Raw genomic sequence first — 20,660 nt, forward strand, 5'->3', positions numbered from 1 at the left:
GTTCTTCTGCCTCAGTTATTCTGCTATTGATTCATTCTAATATATTTTTCATTTCAGTTATTGTATTGTTCATTTCTGTTTGTTTGTTCTTTAATTCCTCTAGGTCTTTGTTAAACATTTCTTGCATGTTCTCGATCTTTGCCTCCATTCTTTTTCCGAGGTCCTGGATCATCTTAACTATCATTATTCTGAATTCTTTTTCTGGAAGGTTGCCTATCTTCACTTCATTTAGTTGTTTTTCTGGGATTTTATCTTGTTCCTTCATCTGGTACATAGCCCTCTGTCTTTTCATCTTGTCTGTCTTTCTGTGAATGTGGCTTTTGTTCCACAGGCTGCAGGATTGTAGTTCTTCTAGCTTCTGCAGGCTGCCCTCTGGTGGATGAGGCTGTCTAAGAGGCTTGTGCAAGCTTCCTGATGGGAGGGACTGGTGGTGGGTAGAGCTGAGTGTTGCTCTGGTGGGCAGAGCTCAGTAAAACTTTAATCCGTTTGTCTGCTGATGGGTGGGGCTGGGTTCCCTCCCTGTTGGTTGTTTGGCCTGAGGCGACCCAACACTGGAGCCTACCCGGGCTCTTTGGTGGTGCTAATGGCAGACTCTGGGAGTGCCTATGCCAAGGAAAACTTCCCAGAACCTCGGCTGCCAGTGTCCTTGTCCTCACTGTGAGACACAGCCACCTCCCGTCTCTGCAGGAGACCCTCCAACACTAGCAGGTAGGTCTGGTTCAGTCTCTGTGGGGTCAATGCTCCTTTCCCTGGGTCCCAGTGTGCACACTGCTTTGTGTGTGCCCTTCAGGAGTGGAGACTCTGTTTTCCCCAGTCCTGTCAAACTCCTGCAATCAAATCCCACTAGGCTTCAAAGTCTGATTCTCTAGGAATTCCTCCTCCCATTGCCAGACCCCCCAGGTTGGGAAGCCTGATGTGGGGCACAGAACCTTCACTCCAGAGGGTGGGCTTCTGTGGTATAAGTGTTCTCCAGTTTGTGAGTCACCCACCCAGCAGTTATGGGATTTGATTTTATTGTGATTGCGCCCCTCCTACTGTCTCATTGCGGCTTCTCCTTTGTCTTTGGATGTGGGGTATCTTTTTTGGTGAGTTCCAGTGTGTTCCTGTTGATGATTGTCCAGCAGACAGTTGTGATTCCCGTGCTCTCGCAAGAAGGAGTGAGAGCACGTCCTTCTACTCTGCCATCTTGAACCAATCTCCAAATTTTTTATTTCATAATGATTAATCAAGTTTAGTAGGTTGTATGTTTCTAAGAATTTACCTGTATCTTTTAGATTCTGTAATTTGCAGGCATTATTGTTCATAGTACTTCCTTTAAAAACTTTCTTTGATATCAGTTGCAATCATTTCTTTTTCATATCTGTTCTTAATTATTTGAATCTTTTTTTCTTTTTTCCTTAGTCTAGCTAAGGGTTTTCCCATTCAGTTTTTTCAAAACACCAACTCTTGGTTTGTTCATTTTTATATTTTTCTATTTTCTATTTTATTTATCTCTGGTCTAATCTTTCTGTTTTTTTAAAAAATATATTAATTTATTTATTTTTGGCTGCATTGGGTCTTCGTTGTTGGGTCTTCGTTGTGGAGCACCGGCTTCTCATTGTGGTGGCTTTTCTTGTTGCAGAGCTTGGGCTCTAGGCATGTCAGCTTCAGTAGTTGTGGCACACAGGCTAAGTAGTTGTGGCGCACGGGCTTAGTTGCTCTGCAGCATGTAGGATCTTCCCAGACCAGGGCTCGAACCCATGTCCCCTGAATTGGCAGGCGAATTCTTAACCATTGCCCCACTGGGGAAGTCCCTGGTTTCATTTTTCTTATTTACCTCTTTCCTTCTGCTAAACTTGGGTTTAGTTTGTTTTTGTTTTTCTGCTTCCTAGAGGTGTAAAAATAAATTTCTGATTTGAGATCTTTTCTCTTTTTTACTGTAAGCATTTAGCAGTTTAGAATTTCCTTTTAGTACAGCCTTCATTGTGTGTTATAAATTTTGGTAGGTTGCATTTTCCTTTTCATCCATATATTTAAAAATTCCCTTGTGATTTCTTCTTAGACCCGTTAGTGGTTTAAGAATGAGTTGTTTAATTTCCACATTTGGGGGAATTTTCTCTTTTTTCTTCTGTTTATTTCATTGTTGTTTACTTTTATTATATCAGTCTCTTAAAATTGTTAAGATTTGTGTTTTGGCCTAACATGTGGTCTCTCATGGAGAATGTTTTACGTGTTCTTGAGACACATGTGTTTTCTGCTGTTGTTGGGTCATGTGATCTGTTATGTCTAATAACCAATAAGGTCTATAGTTTCCTTATTGATCTTCTTTTTGGTTCCATCCGTAAGTTTAGCTGGGGCATTGAAGTCTCATACTATTCCTGTGCTGCTGTCTATTTCTCTCTTCCTTTCCTTTAAGGTTTGCTTCATTTTTCTGAGATATCTAATGTTAGATGTATATATAGTTTTACTTGCTACGTCTTTTTGGTAAATTGACCCATTTGTCATTATATAATGTTTTTTTGTCTCATGTCACTTGTTTTTCTTCAGTTTATTTTGTCTGATATAATGTATTCTCTCCTGTTCTCTTTAGGATGGAATATCTTTTTCCATCCTTTCACTTTTCACCTTTCCGTGTCCTTAGATTTGTGAACACTAGCAGTTCCAAGTCTCTCACACTGTGTCTTTTGCCCTCTGTTTTCCCCCTGTTACTTCCTTTAGTGGTTGGTCCCTGCTCAGGCACACTGTACAGTGGTGAACGGCAGGCGCCCTTGCCAGCCCCCTTCACTCCACTGTAACTCCAGAGGGAATGCATCGAGTGTTTCCATCTGTTCATGATGTTTCTTGAAATGTTCTTGCTTAATCAGAATTTATTTTTTTTCCGTATCCTTTTTTTCATGATTTTTAATTGTCCAGGAAGTTTTTAACTTTACTATTATGATAATTTTTTTCCATAACCTGTGGAAATAATGTATAATACTAATAAATTTTCTAATTTGAAATCAATGTTTTATTAGTGGCAAAAACAGAAATTCTTTGGCTTTTGTTAATGCCTAGCTATGTAAATTTAAATGGATAAAATTGTATTTATATATATATATATATTTATTTATTTTATTTATTTATTTATTTATGGCTGTGTTGGGGCTTCGTTTCTGTGCGAGGGCTTTCTCTAGTTGCAGCAAGTGGGGGCCACTCTTCATCGCGGTGCACGGTCCTCTCAGTATCGCGGCCTCCCTTCTTGTGGAGCACAGGCTCCAGACGCACAGGCTCAGTAATTGTGGCTCACGGGCCTAGTTGCTCCGCAGCATGTGGGATCTTCCCAGACCAGGGCTCGAACCTGTGTCCCCTGCATTGGCAGGCAGATTCTCAACCACTGTGCCACCAGGGAAGCCCTATATTTTTGAGTATGGTTATCTTATTGAGATTTGAGTTCAAGTATTCTATTTTTTTTAAATGTTTGTACCATTTTTCTTTTAGTAGCCTACTACAGAATCATGTTGACAAACTAAATTGAGTACAGTGGATACATTTTCATTGTCTGAAAGATGCTGAAATACACGTGAATAAAAGGATGATAAAAAATTGTCCAAAATTCTGTCAAGAGATTTTTCTCTCAGTTATTTTTTATAGATATGTATGTGCATAGTGCAAGTCTGGTTTAGATAAAAGACATCATGATTTTAAAACTATATATTATATCTTTTTTCAGTTGAAATTGTCGTCAGTATATTCCATTGCCTTGAATTTTTCTATGCAATCCTGTTAATGGTTTAAGTAATAGTAAGATTACTAACAATTTATGTGTATGTGCTTGTGCGTCCACATCTATAATGACCTTTCATGCCATTCCATGTCGTTCACCTTGGACTTCTTTCACGTTTTCCCAGGGAACCCTCTATCAATGTACTTTTAATGCTTTCTGTATTACTTAACTATTTGATTCTTTAGCTTCAGTTGCTGAGCACAACCCTCTGAGTTCAAGTGCTTGCTGTAACATTTCTTACCTCCTTGATCTGAGTCAAGTTTCTCAGAGTGTCTGTGACAGTTTTTGTTCTCTGTAAGATGGGGACAGATCTTTCTTTAGTGAGCTGTTATGTTGATAACAAGGTCTTGCCTGTAAAAGTACTTATTTAGAGTAATGTTTAGAGTAACATTACTGTAACTTAGAGCAATGGGAAGTGTTCAAACACTTATAGTCGTTGTCATCATCATCATAGTTGAAGATTTTGACCTTTCGTTAAAAGCACTGCGAACTTTGTCATCTCATCTATATACTGAATCTCACTCAGTGTGTAGAATGTAATACCTGACACTTCTGCATAGACAACACAGTGTTGAGTTTTACTTATAGGCGTTTCATAGATTTTCGACAATGATGAAAAATCCATATTAATTGGAGGATCTCATAAGGTCTTATGAAAAAGCATAAGAAATTAAGATTAGAGATACATAATTTTTCCAAATACCTCTAAATGGATCTGGTAGAACACATACTTTAATTGAATCAGTGTTTACCCCTTACTCCTCTTTTCCATTTGTATGAAGATGAGAACTCTTCATGGCCCATTGGTGAAATGTGGTTTCATTTCAGGAACGGTTGACCTTTGAGGATGTGGCCATCGAGTTCACTGAGGAGGAGTGGGAATGCCTGGACCCTGGTCAGAGGGCCTTGTACAGGGACGTGATGGTGGAGACCTGCAGGAACCTGCTCTCCCTGGGTGAGGATAACTTCCCTCTAGAAGTTGGGATCTGCCCTTGCGTATATTTGCATTTTCCCTTGTGTGCCTCTTGGGAGGCCCTGATAATCTTTGAAAGCCCTGTTGACTCACCCGTGATGCGGCATCATGAGTTTAAACTGACCCTTTCTTCAGATGCTCTGCCTGTTTTATGTTACATCAGGGGTTGTCCCAGAGCTTAATTACGTACAAAGCTCAATGGCAAACTTTAAAAAATACCAAATTTCCCATTTTCTGCCTTTTGGCTTTTGACTCAGTTTCTGCAGGAAGAGAGCTCGATGTCTGCATATTACACCGTTCCCTGTGTAGAAGGGAGGTGGTGGATGATTTTGTGAAATATTTTTCCTGACCCATCTGTAATGTCCTCACTCCTCAGCTGAACAAAGAACTGGGATTTTAGGAAAACCACAGCACTTCACATTTCTTTGTCCTGATAAACCAGAATTTCTATTTCTTTTTTAAAAAAATTTTTGGCCACACCTTGTGGCTTGTGGGATCTCAGTTCCCCGAGTAGGGATTGAACCCGTGCCCTCTGCATTGGAAGCATGGAGTCTTAACTGGTGGGCCACCAGGGAAGTCCCAGAATTTCTTTTTCTAATCTGAATATTATCTCCACATTGGAGCAAGAGAAAGAGTCCTGGACAGTGGGGAGAAATGTGAAAAATAGCCAAGAATACATTGTGTGGGAGTATATCAAAAGTGTAAACAAAGATGGGTATCTCAGAAGGGCTGTTTCTTGTGTTTAGGGGTGTGTGGGACAGGCAGGTGGATTGGATCTTCTGTGATTGTTACTTAGGAAAAGTGTAAGGACAGTGGATGGAGAGATCCTCTTTTTGATCCCAAATCCTACAAGGGGAGCATATGTGAATCTTTCAGGCTCTTAGCGTGGCATCTGTGGGTTGAGTACATGGTCCCATCTCAAGATCCTATAATGTCTGACCCATACGCGTTGTATTATTTTTACTCTTGTACTGCTCTACCTAGTCTGGGAATGTCGACTGTTCCTAATTTTACCTTCTCCTTACATTGTGTGACTTTACCTCTTAAATTTCTTTGAAGTATATTCCTAAGGTCTGAAATTTTACCTGGTTTCCTTGCTGTGATAATCCACCTATGTTTATCTGGCAACCTCTTGTGGAGTCTCTATGCAGTGTGTTTACTGGGTAACAGAAAATTTTGATCGAGGCACTATTCCTCATACGTTGTAATATTTTCTTGCTCTGTGCAAAATCACCACTTGAAGCTACTCAGTAGAGTGGTCAGCATGTTCTAGGATATGAGATAGAAAGTATCACAAGAGTCTGACTGATAAGTCTTACCGGGTTTTTTTCTGGCTTTGGGCACTGTCACAAAAGCCTGTCTCAAGGGCACTGTGACAGTGTTATTCATGTGTCTCAGTGACCATACATTTTAGCCTCTTTAAATTGGTATAGGAATTTATCCCAGGACAACTTTGTCAAAGCTCACATTCTCGTATCTGTGAGGCTGTTGGCTAAACTGTTGTTGATGCCACATTTTTCATCGCCTGTGCCATTGTTCATTCTACCTCAACAGCGAATTTTGAGGCGTCTTAATGAGAGAGCTTATGAAGTGGAGGGATACCTTCAGTGATGAACGATCGTGTGTTTAAGACACTGGTACTTTCATTTTGTACATTTCTATGCCTTATAAAGGATTTTTTATTTTATCATTAGGTTCAAATTTCTCTGTTACTCTTGGGGTTTTTGTTTTATATTTGCAACGCGTGGGATGGTTGATTGGGCAAGGGTCCCTGTGGTGGAACTGGTGATCAGTCCCTCTTAGAATCTTTATATAGTCTTCATACTCATCTATTGTCAGATATGTGATTTAGAAATGTTTTCTCTTTTACTGTTGGTTGTCTTTTCACTGCGCTTTAATGCACAGTAGTTTACATTTTTGATATAGTCCAATTTATCTGTTTTTATTTTGTAGCCTGTGCTTTTGGTGTTATACCTGATAAATCATTTGTGGGTCCAATGTCAAGAAACTTTTTCTGTGTGTTTACTTCTAGGAGTTTTATACACTTGGGACTTAGGTTTAGGTCTTTGAACCATTTTGAGTTAATTTTTGTCTGTAGTGTAAGATAATGGTCCAGGTAAATACTTTTGTTAGTAGGTATTGTTAGTAGGTGTTGCCAAAAAGGCAACACCTTTTTAAAAAAATTTATTTATTTTTAATTAATTTTTTTTTGGCTGCGTTGGGTCTTCGTTGCTGTGCGTGGGCTTTCTCTAGTTGTGGTGAGCGGGGTCTACTCTTTGTTGCGTTGCGCAGGCTTTTCATTGTGGTGGCTTCTCTTGTTGCGGAGCACCAGCTCTAGGCGCCTGGGCTCAGTAGTTGCAGCACATGTGCTTAGTAGTTGTGGCACCTGGACTTCAGTAGTTGTGACACATGGGCTCAGTAGTTGTGGCTCGTGGGCTCTAGAGTGCAGGCCCAGTAGTTATGGCACACGGGCTTAGTTGCTCCGTGGCATGTGGGATCTTCCCGGACCAGGGCTCGAACCCGTGTCCCCTGCATTGGCAGGTGGATTCTTAACCACTGCACCACCAGGGAAGTCCTGTCAACACCTTTTGTTCCATAGACTGCCTTCCCCTATAAAGTGGTCTTTACACCTTTGTGAAACATTGTTTAAACATTTACACAAGAGGTTTTTTTTTTTTTTAAAGTATAGTTAATTTACAATGTTGTGTTAATTTCAGGTGTACAGCAATTTACAGGACATTTAATATAGTTCCCTGAGCTATACAGTAGGTCCTTGTTGTTTATCTATTTTATATATAGTAGTGTGTATATGTTAATCCCAGACTCCTAATTTATCTCTCTCCTCTTCTCCCCACCCCCCCGCATCCTGCACTTTCCCCTTTGGTAACCATAAGTTTGTTTTCTATGTCTGTGAGTCTATTTCTGTTTTGTAAATAAGTTCATTTGTATTACTTTTTTAGGTTCCACATATAAGTAATATCATATATGTCTTTCTTTGTCTGACTTCACAGGTCCATCCATGTTGCTGCAAAAGGCATTATTTCATTGTTTTTTATGACTGAGTAATATTCCACTGTATATATGTGCCACATCTTCTTTATCCCTTCATCTGTCAATGAAAATTTAGGTTGCTTCCATGTCCTGGCTAGTGTAAATAGTGTTGCTGTAAACATTGGGGTGCATATGTCTTTTCAAATTAGAGTTTTCATCTTTTCCGGATATATGACCAGGATTGGAACCTCCATACTGTTCTCCAAAATGGCTACACCAATTTACATTCCTTCCAACAGTGTGGTGAGGGTTCTCTTTTCTCCACACCCTCTCAAGCATTTATTGTTTGTAGACTTTTTTTTTTTGGCCACGCTGGATCTTAGTTGTGGCACGCAGAATATTTGGTTGGGGCGTGCGGACTTCTTAGTTGCTGCATGTTGACTCTCAGTTGCGACATGCATATGGGATCTAGTTCCCCGACCAGGGATTGAACCCGGGCCCCCTGCATTGGCAGCATGGAGCCTTACCCCCTGGACCACCAGGGAAGTCCCCTATTTGTAGACTTTTTGATGGTGGTCATTCTGACCAGTGTGAGGTGATAACCATTTTGTGGTTTTGATTTGCATTTATCTAATAATTAGTGACGATGAGCATCTTTTCATGTGGCTGTTGGCCATCTTTATGTCTTCTTTGGAGAAATGTCTATTTAGGTCTTCTGCTAATTTTTTGATTGGGTTGTATGGTTTTTTTGATATTAAGCTATATGAATTTTGTATATTTTGGAAATTAATCCCTTTTTGGTAGCATCATTTGCAAATATACTCTTCTAGTCCATAGGTTGTATTTTCGTTCTTTTTATGGTTTCCTTTGCTTTGCAGTAGCTTTTAAGTTTAATTAGGTCCCATTTGTTTATTTTTGCTTTTATTTCCGTGTCTCTAGGAGACAGATCCAAAAAAATATTGCTGTGATTTATATCAAAGAGTGTTCTGCCTTTGTTTTCCTCTAGGAGTTTTATAGTATCTGGTCTTACATTTAGGTGTTTAATACATTTTGAGTTTATTTTTGTATGTGGTGTTAGAGAATGTTCTAATTTCCTTCTTTTCCATGTAGCTGCCCAGTTATCCTAGCACCACTTACTAAAGAGACTGTCTTTTCTCCATTGTATATTCTTTCCTACTTTGTCATAGAATAATTGACTATAAGTGAGTGAGTTTATTTCTGGGCTTTCTATTCTGTTCCATTGATCTGTGTTTCTGTTTTTGCCAGTACCATACTGTTTTGATGACTGTAGGTTTGTAGTATTGTCTGAAGTCAGGGAGTGTGATTCCTCCAGCTCCATTCTTCTTTTTCGAGATTGTTTTAGATATTTGGTGTCTTTTGTGTTTTCATGCAAATTTTAAAAATGTTTTGTTCTCGTTCTGTGAAAATGCCATTGTTAATTTGATAAGGATTGCATTGAATATGTAGATTGCCTTGGGTAATATGGTCATTTTAACAGTGTTGCTTATTCCAATCCAAGAACGTGGTATATATTTTCATCTGTTTGTGTCATCTTTGATATCTTTCATCAGCACCATATAGTTTTACAAGTACAGTTGTTTTGCCTCCTTAGGTAGGCTTATTTCTCAGAGTGTTATTCTTTGTGATGAGATGGTAAATGGGATTGTTTCCTTAATTTCACTTTCTGATATTTCGTTGTTAGTATTTAGAAATGCAACAGATTTTTGTATATTTATTATTTTTTATATTTATCCAGCAACTTTACCCTGTTCATTGATGAGGTCTAGTAGTTATCTGGTGGCATCTTCAGGATTTTCTACGTGTAGCATCATGTCATCTGCATACAGTGATAGTTTTACTTCTTTTCCTATCTGGATTCCTTTTATTTCTTTTTGTTTTCTGATTGCAGTGGCTAGGGCTTCCAAATGTATGTTGAATAAAAGTGGTGAGAGTGGACATCCTTGTCTTGTTCCTGATCTTAGAGGAGATTCTTTCAGCTTTTCATTGTTGAGTATGATGTTAGTTGTGTGTTTGTCATATATGGTCTTTATTATGTTGAGGTAGTTTCCATCTGTGCTGACTTTCTGAAGGGTTTTTATCATAAATGGGTGCTGAATTTTGTGAGAGGCTTTTTCTGCAACTATTGAGATGTTCATATGGATTTTAGTCTTCAGTTTGTTAATGTGGTGTATCATACTGATTGACTTGCAGATATTGAAAATCTTGCATCCTTGGAATAAATCCCACTTGATCATGGTTTATGATTCTTTTAATGTATTGTTGGATTTGGTTTGCTAGTATTTTGTTGTGGGTTTTTGCATATATGTGGTATTGTAATTTTCTTTTTTTGGAATATCTTTTTCTGGCTTTGGTGTCAGGGTTATTATGGCCTCACAGAATGAGTTCATTGGAAGTGTTCCTTCCTCTCCAAAGCTATTTTTTATAATAGTTTCAGAAGAATGAGTGTTAGCTCTTGTCTAAATATTAGAATGGGAGAATTCACCTGTGAAGCCATCTGGTCCTGGACTTTTGTTTGTTGGAAGATTTTTAATCACAGTTTCAATTTCAGTACTTGTGATTGGTCTGTTCATATTTTCTGTTTCTTCGTGGTTCAATTTTAGGAGATTGTACCTTTCTAACCCATTTCTTCTAGGTTGTCCATTTTATTGGAGTATAGTTTCTTGGAGTAGTCTCTTTTGATTCTTTGTATTTCTGTGGTGTCCATTGTAACTTCTCCATTTTGATTTCTGATTTTATTGATTTGGGCCCTCTCCCTTTTTTATTGATGACTCTGGCTAAAGGTTTTTCAATATTCTTTTCTTTTTTTTATTGGGGTATAGTTGTTTTACAATGTGTTAGTTTCTACTGTACAGCTAAGTGAAGTAGAGTTCCCTGTGCTGTACATCAGGTTCTCATTAGTTATCTATTTTATACATATTAGTATAAAATAGCATGTTAAAAGATACTTTCTTCTTTCCCAATATAAGCATTTAAAGCAGCAAATTTCCCTGTAATTACCATTTCACTTATTAGTTTTTTCTAAATTAATTTTTGTTGGAGTATAGTTGCTTTACAATGTTGTGTTAGTTTCTACTGTACAGCAAAGTGAATCAACTCTACATATACATATATCCCCTCTTTTTCAGATTTCCTTCCCATTTAGGTCACCACAGAGCACTGAGTAGAGTTCCCTGTGCTATACAGTACGTTCTCATTAGCTATCTATTTTATACATAGTATCAATAGTGTATATATGACAATCCCAATCTCCCAATTCATCCTACCCGACCCCGCTTTCCCCCTTGGTATCCATATGTTCGTTCTGTACATCTTTGTCTCTATTTCTGCTTTGCAAACGGATTGATCTGTACCATTTTTCTAGATTCTACCTATATGCGTTAATATATGGTATTTGTTTTTCTCTGACTTACTTCACTCTGTATGACAGTGTCTAGGTCCAACCACGCCTCTACAAATGACCCAATTTCATTCTTTTATGGCTGAGTAATATTCCACTGTGTACATGTTCTACATCTTCTTTATCTGTTGGTCTGTCAGTAGGCATTTAGGTTGCTTCCAGGACCTGGCTATTCTAAATAGTGCTGCAATGAACATTGGGGTGAATGTGTCTTTGAGTTATGGTTTTCTCTGGGTATATGCCCAGTAGTGGGATTGCTGGGTCTTATGGTAATTCTATTTTTAGTTTTTTAAGGAACCTCCATACAGTTCTCCATAGTGGCTGTATCAATTTACATTCCCATGAACAGTGAAAGAGGGTTCCCTTGTCTCCACACCCTCTCTAGCATTTATTGTTTGTAAATTTTTTGATAATGGCCATTCTGACTTGTGTGAGGTGATGCTTCATTGTAGTTTTGATTTGCATTTCTCTAATCATTAGTGATGTTGAGCATGTTCATGTGCCTCTTGGCCATCTGTATGTCTTCTTTGGAGAAATGTCTGTTTAGGTCTTCTGCCCATATTTTTTTTTTTAAAATAAATTTATTTATTTATTTATTTATTTTTGGCTGCGTTGGGTCTTCGTTGCTGCGCACGGGCTTTCTCTAGTTGCAGCGAGCCGGGGGCCACTCTTCATTGCGGTGCACGGGCCTCTCATTGCAGTGGCTTCTCTTGTTGCGGAGCACAGGCTCTAGGTGCACGGGCCTCAGCAGTTGTGGCACATGGGCTTCAGTAGTTGTGGCTCGTGGGCTCTAGAGCGCAGGCTCAGCAGCTGTGGCACACAGGCCCAGCCGCTTCGCGGCATGTGGGATCCTCCCAGGCCAGGGCTAGAACCCGTGTCCCCTGCATTGGCAGGCGGACTCCCAACCACTGTGCCACCAGGGAAGTCCTTCTGCCCATATTTTGATTGGGTTTGTTTTTTTGATATTGAGCTGCATGAACTGTTTGTATATTTTGGAGATTAATCTTTTATCCATTAATTCGTTTGCAATTATTTTCTCCCATTCTGAGGGTTGTCTTTTTGTCTTATTTATGGTTTCCTTTTTTGTTTATGGTTTCCTTTGTTGTGCTGAAGCTTTTCAGTTTCAGTAGGTCCCATTTGTTTATTTTTGTTTTTATTTCCATTACTCTAGAAGGTGGGTCAAAAAAGATCTTGCTGTGATTTATGTCAAAGAGTGTTCTTTCTATGTTTTCCTCTAAGAGTTTTATAGTGTGTGGTCTTACATTTAGGTCTTTAATCCATTTTGAGTTTATTTTTGTGTATGTTGTTAGGGAGTTTTCTAATTTCATTCTTCTACATGTAGCTGTCCAGTTTTCCCAGCACCACTTATTGAAGGTACTGTCACCATTGTATATTCTTGCCTCTGTTGTAGATTAATTGGCCATATGTACATGGGTTTATTTTGGGGCTCTCTATTCTGTTTCATAGATGTATGTGTCTGCTTTTGGGCCAGTACCACACTGTTCTGATGCCTGTGACTTTGTAGTATAGTCTGAAGTCAGGGAGCCTGATTCCTCCAGCTCTGTTTTTTTTTTTCTCAAGATTGCTTTGGCTATTTGGGGTCTTTTGTGTCTCTATACAGATTTTAAGATTTTTTGTTCTAGTTCTGTGAAAAATGCCATTGGTAATTTGATAAGAATTGCATTGAATCTGTAGATTGCTTTGGGTAGTATAGTCATTTTCACAGTATTGATTCTTCGAATCCAAGAACATGGTATATCTCTCCAACTGTTTGTGTCGTCTTTGATTTCTTTCATCAGTGTTTTATAGTTTCCTGAGTACAGGTCTTTTACCTCCTTAGGTAGGTTTATTCCTAGGTATTTTATTTTTTTTTGTTGCAGTGGTGAACGGTATTGTTTCCTTAATTTCTCTTTCTGGTCTTTCGTTGTTCGTGTATAGGAGTGCAAGAGATTTCTGTGCATTAATTTTGTATCCTGCAACTTTACCAAATTCATTGATTAGCTCTAGTAGTTTTCTGGTGGCATCTTTAGGATTCTCTATCTATAGTATCATGTCATCTGCAAACAGTGACAATTTTACTTCTTCTTTTCCAATTTTATTTTCCCTTTGTTTCTTTTTCTTTTCTGTTTGCTGTGGCTAGGAATTCCAAAACTGTGTTGAATAGTAGTTGTGAGAGTGGACCTCCTTGTCTTGTTCCTGATCTTCGAGGAAATGCTTTCAGTTTTTCACCATTGAGAGTGATGTTAGCTGTGTGTTTGTCATACATGGCCTTTATTATGTTGAGGTAGGTTCCCTCTGGGCCCACTTTCTGGAGAGTTTTTATCATAAATCGGTGTGGAATTTTGTTAAAAGCTTTTTCTGCATCTATTCAAATGATCATATGGTTTTCATTCAATTTGTTGATATGGTGTATCACATTGGTTGATTTGCTTACACTGAAGAATCCTTGCATCCTTGGGGTAAATCCCACTTGATTGTGGTGTATGAATCTTTTACTGTGTTGTTGGATTCTGTTTGCTAGTAGTTTGTTGAGGATTTTTGTGTCTGTATTCATCAGTAATATTGGTCTGTAATTTTCTTTTTTCGTGATATCTTTGTCTGATTTGGGTATCAGGGTGATGGTGGCCTCGCAGAATGAGTTTGGAAGAGTTCCTTCCTCTTCAGTTTTTTGGCAGAATTTGAGGATGGGTGTTAGCTCTTCTCTAAGTGTTTGGTAGAACTCACCTGTGAAGCCATCTGATCCTGTACTTTTGTTTGTTGGAAGATTTTTAATCACAGTATCAGTTTCATTACTTGTGATTGGTGTCTTCATATTTTCTCTTTCTTCCTGGTTCAGTCTTGGAAGGTTATACCTTTTTAAGAATTTGTCCATTTCTTTCAGGTTGTCCACTTTATTGGCATATAGTTGCTTATAGTAGTCCCTTATGATCCTTTGTATTTCTGCAGTGTCCTTTGTAACTTTTCCTTTTTCATTTCTAATTTTATTGATTTATGTCCTCTCCCTCTTTTTCTTGATGAGCTTGGCTAAAGGTTTATCAATTTTGTTTATCTTCTCCAAGAACCAGCTTTTAGTTTTATTGATCTTTGCTATTGTTTCTGTTTCATTTATTTCTGCTTTTATCTTTATGATTGATTTCCTTCTACTAACTTTGGGGTTTTATTGTTCATCTTTCTCTAGTTCCTTTAGCTGTTAGTTTAGATTGTTTATTTGAGGTTTTTCTTGTTTCTTCAGGTAGGATTGTATTGCTGTAAACTTCACTCTTAGAACTGCTTTTGCTGCATCCCATAGGTTTTGGATCATCATGTTTTCATAGTTATTTGTCTCTAGGTATTTTTTGATTTTCTCTTTGGTTTCTTTACTGATCTCTTGGTTATTTAGTAGTGTAATTTTTAGCCTTCATGTGTTTTATGTTTTTTACAGTTTTTTCCCCTGTAATTTATTTCTAATCTCATAGTGTTGTGGTTGGAAAGGATGCTTGATATGATTTCAGTTTTCTTAAATTTACCAGGGCTTGATTTGTTACCCAAGATGTGATGTGTCCTGGGGAATGTTTCATATGCACTTGAGAAGAAAGTGTATCCTTCTGCTTTTGGGTGGAATGTTCTATAAATATCAATTAAATCTATCTGGTCTGTTGTGCCATTTAAAGCTTGTGTTTCCTTGTTTATTTTCTGTCTGGATGATCTGTCCATTGGTGTAAGTGGGGTGTTAAAGTCCCCCATTATTGTGTTACTGTCAATTTCCCCTTTTTTGGCTGTTAGCATTTGCCTTATATATTGAGGTGCTCTTATGTTGGGTGCATAAATATTTACAATTGTTATGTTTCCTTGGATTGATCCCTTGATCATTATATAGTGTCCTTCCTTATCTCTTGTAACAGTCTTTATTTTAAAGTCTATTTTATCTGATATCAGTATTGTTACTCCAGCTTTCTTTTGATTCCCATTTTTATGGAACATCTTTTTCCATCCCCTCACTTTCAGTCTGTATGTGTCCCTAGGTCTGAAGTGGGTCTCTTGTAGGCAGCATATATATGGGTCTTGTTTTTGTATCCATTCAGCCAGTCTGTCTTTTGGTTGGAGCATTTAACCCATTCACATTTAGGGTAATTATTGATATGTATGTTCCTATTACCATTTTCTTAATTTTTTGGGGTTTGTTTTCGTAGGTCTTTTTCTTCTTTTGTGTTTCCTGCTTAGATAAGTTCCTTTAGCATTTGTTGTAGAGCTGGTTTGGTGATGCTGAATTCTCTTAGCCTTTGTTTGTCTGTAAAGCTTTTGATTTCTCCATTGAATCTGAATGAGATCCTTGCTGGGTTAGGATAATCTTGGTTGTAGGTCTTTCCCTTTCATCACTTTAAATATATCCTGCCACTCCCTTCTGGCCTGCAGTTTCTGCTGAAAGATCATCTGATAATCTTATGGGGATTCCCTTGTATGTTGTTTATTGCTTTTCCCTTGTTGCTTTAAATATTTTTTCTTTGTTTTTAATTTTTGATAGTTTGATTAATATGTGTTTTGGTGTGTTTCTCCTTTGGTTTATTCTGTATGGCACTCTCTGCACTTCCTGGACTTGATTGGCTATTTCCTTTCCCATGTTTAGCGAAGTTTTTGACTATAATCTCTTCAAATATTTTCTCAGACCCTTTCTCTTTCTCTTCTTCTTCTGGGACACCTATAATTCGAATGTTGGTGTATTTCATGTTGTCCCAGAGATTTCTGAGACTGTCCTCAATTCTTTTCATTCTTTTTCTTTATTCTGCTCCCTGGCAGTTATTTCCACCATTCTATCTTCCAGGTCACTTATCCGTTCTTCTGCCTCAGTTATTCTGCTGTTGATTCCTTCTAGAGTATTTTTAATTTCAATTGTTGTGTTGCTTATCACTGTTGGTTTGTTCTTTAGTTCTTCTATGTCCTTGTTAAATATTTCTTGTATTTTATTCTATTTCTGAGATTTTATTATTTTTTTTTTTATAAATTTACTTATTTTTGGTTGTGTTGGGTCTTCGTTTCTGTGCGAGGGCTTTCTCTAGTTGTGGCAAGCGGGGGCCACTCCTCATCACGGTGCACGGGCCTCTCACTATCGCGGCCTCTCTTGTTGTGGAGCACAGGCTCCAAACGCGCAGGCTCAGTAGTTGTGGCTCACGGGCCTAGTTGCTCCGCGGCATGTGGGATCCTCCCAGATCAGGGCTCGAACCTGTGTCCCCTGCATTGGCAGGCAGATTCTCAACCATTGCACCACCAGGGAAGCCCTGCTGAGATTTTAGATCATCTTTACTATCATTACTCTGAATTCTTTTTCAGGTAGACTGCCTATTTCCTCTTCATTTGTTTGGTCTTGTAGGTTTTTACCTTGCTCCTTCATCTGCAGCGTATTTCTCTGTCTTCTCATTTTGTTTAATTTACTGTGTTTGGGGCCTCCTATCCGCAGGCTGCAGGGTCGTAGTTCCTCTTACTTCTGGTGTCTGCCTGCAGTGGGTGAGGTTGGTCCAGTGGCTTGTGTAGGCTTCCTGGTGGAGGGGACTGGTGCCTCCGTTCTGGTGGGTGCAGCTGGATCTTGTCCCTCTGATGGGCAGGGCCACGTCCGGTGGCTCTTTTTGTGGTGTTTCTGAGCTTAGTATGACTTTAGGCAGCCTCTCTGCTAATGGGTGGGGTTGTGTTTCTGTCTTGCTAGTTGTTTGGCATGGGGCGTCCAGCACTGGAGCTTGCTTGCCGTTGGGTGGAGCCAGGTCTTGGTGTTGAGATGGAGACCTCTGGAAGAGCTCTTGCCAATTAATATTCCCTGAGGCCGCGAGTTCTCTGGTCATCCAGCGTCCTGGACTAGGCTCTCCCACCTCAGAGGCTCAGGCCCGACCCCTGTCCGGAGCACCAAGACCCTGCAAGCTGCACGGTGTGGAAGAAAAGGAAAAGAAAGAAAGAAAGAAAGAAAACAGACACACACAAAGAAACACACACACAGACGAAAACAAACAAACAAAAAAGAAAACGAACAAGCAAAACCCCAAGACAAATGTTAAAAACAAACCAAACAAAAACACACAAAGAATCATACATACACACACACACAAAAGGGAGAGAGATAACAAAAAAGAAGAGAGCAGCCAAACAAATAAACAAACCCCAAAATGAAAAAAAACACTAAAAACTAAGCTACCAAAACAAAAAACTAAAAACAAATCAAAAGCAGAAATCTAACTCTCGGTAGGTGTCTGGACCTGCTGTGGGCACTGTGGGGCCAGCTTATACTCTGACCTGGCCCAACTCCTATGGGTACTTGCCCCCAAAGTCCACAGCCTCAATTGTGGGAACACTCGCTGTCTCTTCAGATGTTGCACAGATGGAGGGTTTACCAAGCCGATTGAAGGGATTTAATCTGCTGCTCTTGTGGCTGCATGGAGAAATTTCCCTTTCTCTTCTTTGGTCGCACTGCCCCAGGAGTTCAGCTTTTGTTTTGGCTCTGCCTCTGCATGTGGGCCACCCTCAGGAGTCTCTTCCCCACCCAGGCAAGAGGGAGCGAAAGCAGTGGCTGATGAGGGCTCACTTGCTCATCCAGGCCAGGGAGGGGGAGGGATACAGCAGTCCCAGTTGGGATGTGCGGGGAGTGCCTTTGGCGGCAGAGACCAGTGGGAATTTGCAACAGCCTGAGGTGTGCCGTTCGCTCTCCCCCGGAAGTTGGCCCCAGATCGCTGGACCGTTGGCAGTGGCGGGCTGCACTGGCTCCTGGGAAGGGGTGGGCAGTGACCTGAGCTTGCTCACAGGACCCTTGGTGGCAGCGGTGGCAGCAGTAGCTGTCACGCCCACCTCTGGGGTCCAAGATAGCAGGCACAGCTCTCGCCTGGCCCTAGAACTGGTGTAGGCTGTGCCTTGCTGTCTGTGAGCGCATGGAGAAAGAAGCTCCTAGGGCGGGTGTGCCCCTCTCCTCGTGCACCCTGCAACAGTGGCCCCTTGTCTATCTGGCAGGTCCAGGTTTCTTTCCGGACTCCCTCAGGCTGTCTTCTCACAGCTAACCCCAATCCTCTCTCCCTGGGGTCTGACCTCCGAAGCCCGAGCCTCAGCACCCAGCCCCCACTCGCCCCGGCAGGCAGGCAAGCGTCTCAGGCTGGGGAGTGCTGGTTGACACCGATCCTCTGTGCGGGATTCTCTCTGCTTTGCTCTCCGCACCCCTGTTGCTGCGTTCTCCTCTGAGGCTCCAAAGCTCCCCCTTGTCTCTGCCAGTGAGGGGGCTTCCTAGTGTGCAGAAACATTTCCTCCTTCACAGTGCCCTCACAGAGGTGTGGGTCCTGTCCTGATTCCTTTGTCTCTTTTTTTTTTCCTTTTTTCTTTTGCCCTACCCAGTTACATGGAGATTTTCTTGCCTTTTTGGAAGTCTGAGGTCTTCTGCCAGTGTTCAGTAGGTGTTCTGTAGGAGTTGTTCTGCATGTAGATATGTTTTTGATGTATCTGTGGGGAAGAAGGTGATCTCCGCATCTTATTCCTCCGCCATTTTCCGAGACTTCTCTATCCATGTTTTTTATCTTTTCAAAGAACCAGGTTTTAGTTTCATAGATCTTTTTTCTTTTTTTGTTTTTGGTCTCTATTTCATTTATTTCTGCTCTGATCTTTATATCTTTCTTTGGGGTTTTGTTCTTTTTCTAGTTCCTTTAGGCATAAAGTTAGGTTGTTTATTTGAGATTGTTGTTGAATCCTAAGTTTAGCTTGTTTTGCTATAAACTTCACTCTTAGAACTGTTTTTACTGTGTCCCATAGGTTTTGGGTCATACTGTTTTCATTTTCATTTGTCTCTAGCTTTGTTTTTTTTTTTTTAATTTCCTCTTTGATTTCTTCAGTGATCCACTGGTTGTGTAGTAGCATATTCTTTAGCTTCCACATCTTTGTGTTTTTTGCAGCTTTTTTGTTTTTTTGGTTTGTGGGTTTGTTTTTTTTTTTTAGTTGATTGCTAGCCTAGATGCTTGATACGATTCCAGTTTTCTTACATTTACCGAGGATTGCTTTGTGACCCAGCATGTGGTCTGTCTTGTAGAATGACCCATGTGCACTTGAAAAGAATGTGTATTCTGCTGCTTTCAGGTGGAATGCTCTATAAATATCAATTAAGTCCGTCTGCTCTAATGTGTCATTTAAGGCCTGTGTTTCCTGATGGATTTTCTGTCTGGATGATCTGCCTATTGATATAAGTGGGTGTTAAAGTCCCCCACTATTATTGTGTTGCTGTCCATTTCTCCTTTTATGTCTGTTAACATTTGCCTGATATATTGAGGTGTTCCTTAGTTGGGGTGGATGTATATTTGGAATTGTTATCTCTTCTTTTTGGATTGATCCTGTGATCATTTTCTTGTGGCCTTCTTTGTCTCTTTTAACAGTCTTTTTTCTTTTTCAAGTCTATTTTGTCTGATATAAGTGTTGCTTCTCAGGCTTCCTTTTTATTTCCATTTGCATGGAATACCTTTTACCACCTCTTCACTTTCAGTCTGTATATGTCTCTGCATCTGAAGTGAGTCTCTTGCAGGCAGCATATGTACAGGTCCTATGTTTGCATCCATTCATCCAGTCTGTATCTTTTGGTTGCAGCATTTAGTTCATTTACATTTAAGATAATTATTGATATGTATGTCTCTATTTCCATTTCGTTAATTGTTTTGGATTTGTTTTTGTAGGTCTTTTTGTCCCCCTTTCTTCTTTTGTTCTCTTTTTTTGTGGTTTGATGAGTATCATTAATGTTATGGTTGGATTTCTTTTTCTTTTTTGTATGTATATGTATTAGAGATTTTTGTTTCTCCGTTACCATGAGGTTTTTGTATACTAGTACTTATGTTTATGTGCTTGTTTTAAGTTGCTAATCTCAAATGCATTTTAGATACCCTGCATTTGTACTCTCCTCTCCGCATGATTACTGTTTTTGATATTATATTTTACATCATTGTTTTGTATATCTCTTAACTGCTCATTGTGGATACAGCTGGTTTTACTACTTTTGTCTTTTAACCTACCTGCTAGCTTTGTGTGTGGATGATTTTCTGCCTTTATTGTATGTTTGCCTTTACCAGTGAGCTTTTCCATTTTGTGATTTTCTTGTTTGTAGTCAAGAAAGTCTTGTTGTGGTCTTTTCCCACTGGAGAAGTTCCTTTAGCATTTGTTGTAAATTTGGTTTGGTGTTGTTGAATTCTTTCAGCTTTTTCTTGTCTATAAAGCTTTTGATTTCTCCATCAGTCTGAAGGAGAACTTTGCTGGGTAGACTACTCTTGGTTGCAGGTTTTTCTCTTTCATCACTTTAAGTATATTGTGCCACTGCCTTCTGGCTTCTGATGAAAAATCATGTAATAGCCTTATGGGGGTTCTCTTGTATGTTTTTAATTGCTTTCCCTTGTTGCTTGTAATATTCTGTCTTTATCTTTAATTTTTGTTGTTTTAATCAGAATGTGTCTTGGTGTTTCCCTTCCCAGGTTAGAGAAGTTTTCAGCTATTATCTCTTCAAATATTTTCTCAAGCCCTTTCTCTCTTCTCCTTCTGGGAACCCTGTATTGCGAATATTAGCACAC

At 39.5% G+C, this 20,660-nt stretch overlaps 3 protein-coding genes across 6 annotated transcripts in view; 1 reads left to right on the top strand and 2 right to left on the bottom strand.

Annotated features, from left to right (window-relative positions):
• The window catches only part of LOC309648134 (zinc finger protein 610-like), a 412,471-nt gene that overhangs the window by 252,225 nt on the left and 139,586 nt on the right, over positions 1 to 20,660 (bottom strand). The window lies entirely within an intron of this gene.
• Positions 1 to 20,660, bottom strand: part of LOC309648189 (uncharacterized protein) — a 284,457-nt gene that overhangs the window by 233,995 nt on the left and 29,802 nt on the right. The window lies entirely within an intron of this gene.
• The window catches only part of LOC309648190 (uncharacterized protein), a 79,795-nt gene that overhangs the window by 46,521 nt on the left and 12,614 nt on the right, over positions 1 to 20,660 (top strand). For all 4 annotated transcript variants that reach the window (XM_082436564.1, XM_082436565.1, XM_082436567.1 and 1 more), the window contains one exon: positions 4,571 to 4,697. In XM_082436564.1, coding sequence (XP_082292690.1) covers positions 4,571 to 4,697 — 127 coding nt within the window. The remainder of the gene's footprint in view (positions 1 to 4,570; positions 4,698 to 20,660) is intronic.

Source organism: Balaenoptera physalus, assembly GCF_965194825.1.
Source record: "Balaenoptera physalus genome assembly, chromosome: 19".
Lineage (NCBI taxonomy): Eukaryota > Metazoa > Chordata > Mammalia > Artiodactyla > Balaenopteridae > Balaenoptera > Balaenoptera physalus.